We start from the raw sequence: 2,069 nt of genomic DNA on the forward strand, positions 1-2,069 counted from the left end.
GGGCTGCATTAGTACATGTTGTATCGAGTAACTATATCGAAGAACTATGCTATCCAAAAATTAGACGGAAATGAAAAGAAATCACTCTCCCACTTAGTAGGAGTAATAACAACTAGGTGATTTTTATATTTTCATACTTTGTAAGACAAAAAGCTCAACAATTTGAAGAAAAAAGGTTATATTTTTTCCGCAAGGAGAAAACACAATATTATATATTCCTTCCGTCCAAAATTGAGATGACATATTTATTAAGAAAAATAATTAATAACATGTCTAGTTTACTATAGTATCCCTATTAAATGATATTTACATTTTAATTTGAAGAAAAAGTAATTAATACAATGGCTAAAACATGAAAAAGAAAATTGTCTCTTCTTGATTAATAAAAAAGAACAAGTAAAATGAAAAATCAAATTAGAAAATTTGAGATGAGTAATTTGGGATGAAGGGAGTAATAAATTGATACTTGGGCACGATTGGGCTGTTTGATAATGCCGGGGGGCATTTTTGTCTTATAAATAATTCAAAGTTATTTTCCAACCATAGTAAAGACAGGACATTTTCATTTATTTTCAACATTCAGGATTATTTTTTTGCCAGTTCGTTTAAAGAATAATTTTTTTTTTAAAAAAAAGGATCTACAGCATAAAAATTCGAACTTGTCAGTAATAGAATATACTTTGTTGACACTATAGTCTGATTTTGAAAATCAGTGGTTATTTGGGCGGTCCGTTTCACATTTCAAAATCTGAAGTTCTGCACTTCCCTTACAAACCCTAGGAGGGATCAAAATTATGAAGACGGCGAAGCCATTGAAGCAACTTAAGCTCTCTGTACCTGCTCAAGATACTCCCATTTCCAGCTTCCTGTAAACTACCTTTCTTACTCATTCACTCAAATCTACAAACCAAAAAAGAAGGCCGTTTTTTTTTTTAGTAAAAAAAGTGATAATTGATGCTTTTGCTTCTTATTGTTTATAATTTAGGACTGCAAGTGGAACGTTTCATGATGGCGATTTGCTTTTGAACCAGAAAGGACTCAGACTGATTTCTGAAGAGAATGATTCTCTGGTTAGATTTTTCACTTTACCTGATCTACTTGTGATTCTTTTTTATTTTTTTTTGTTTCTATTTGATGTCCTGTACCTGCATGGGAGCTTGATTAATCCGGATTTGCGCGGCGTAAAGCCCTTTCGTTTTTTTTCCAGTTTCCACATTTTGTTATAGTTTAGGTTTGCGTGTTGCAGTTAGTTTCAGTTATTGAAACCAGCCTGAGGTGTCTTCATTGTTATTTCCATTTTAAGTTAAGCAGATCATTTTCATTTGTTTATACTTTATTGAGCTCTAGTCGCACTTTGGAAACTTCAATTTGTTAGCTTTTGTAAATTTGCAGATATTTTTGTTATTTTGTCAAATTGAATTTAGGTTCAATCTAAGATTAATTGTTTAATTAGTGAGCAGATATATTCTTGAATTTAGGTTAATTCAAGATTTGCTGTTGGCATTTGTATGATCTGATACAAAGTTTCAATATTTTGTGTGTAATATTCACAGCCATCAGAAACTAAGGAGATAGATCTTCAGTTTTCATTGGAAGACCTTGAAACCATCAAAGTCATTGGAAAGGGAAGCGGTGGTGTTGTTCAACTTGTTCGTCATAAATGGGTTGGAACATTGTTTGCTCTGAAGGTTAGTACTCACCAAGCAAAGATACTTTGTGTTCCTCTTTTCTCTCAATTTAATTTGTTATTGATATTTGCATATATTTAGGACCAAGAAGAGTGCAATACTATGTGGCATTACTCACTATAAATATCAATTTCACGTAATAGTGGCTATGGTAATGATCCTCCATAGATGAGTTGTAGAAGAACAAGCTTTATATGTTCGAGTTGTAGTTTTCAGGGATCGATTTCTCCGATCACTCAACTAATTGTTATTATCTCAGAAAATCAGTTTTCTTCTTTATTCCAATTATTTTTCAACAAAGAAAGTGATTTCACGAGATAATAACTAGTAATAACAATTAGTCGAGTGACTATTTGAGAAATCAACTCTAGTTTTCAGAAT

The 2,069-nt window shown here is 31.8% G+C and overlaps 1 protein-coding gene across 1 annotated transcript; it reads left to right on the top strand.

Moving 5' to 3' along the window:
* The first annotated feature begins 364 nt into the window (after window positions 1-364).
* LOC124893562 (mitogen-activated protein kinase kinase 6-like) lies at window positions 365-1,784 on the top strand. The gene is made up of 3 exons (XM_047404532.1): window positions 365-868; window positions 986-1,070; window positions 1,554-1,784. The coding sequence occupies exons 1-3, from the start codon at window positions 795-797 to the stop codon at window positions 1,767-1,769; spliced, it is 375 nt and encodes a 124-aa protein (XP_047260488.1). The 5' UTR covers window positions 365-794; the 3' UTR covers window positions 1,770-1,784.
* The last annotated feature ends 285 nt before the right edge of the window (window positions 1,785-2,069 follow it).

Source organism: Capsicum annuum, unplaced genomic scaffold (assembly GCF_002878395.1).
Source record: "Capsicum annuum cultivar UCD-10X-F1 unplaced genomic scaffold, UCD10Xv1.1 ctg6166, whole genome shotgun sequence".
Taxonomy (NCBI): Eukaryota; Viridiplantae; Streptophyta; class Magnoliopsida; order Solanales; family Solanaceae; genus Capsicum; species Capsicum annuum.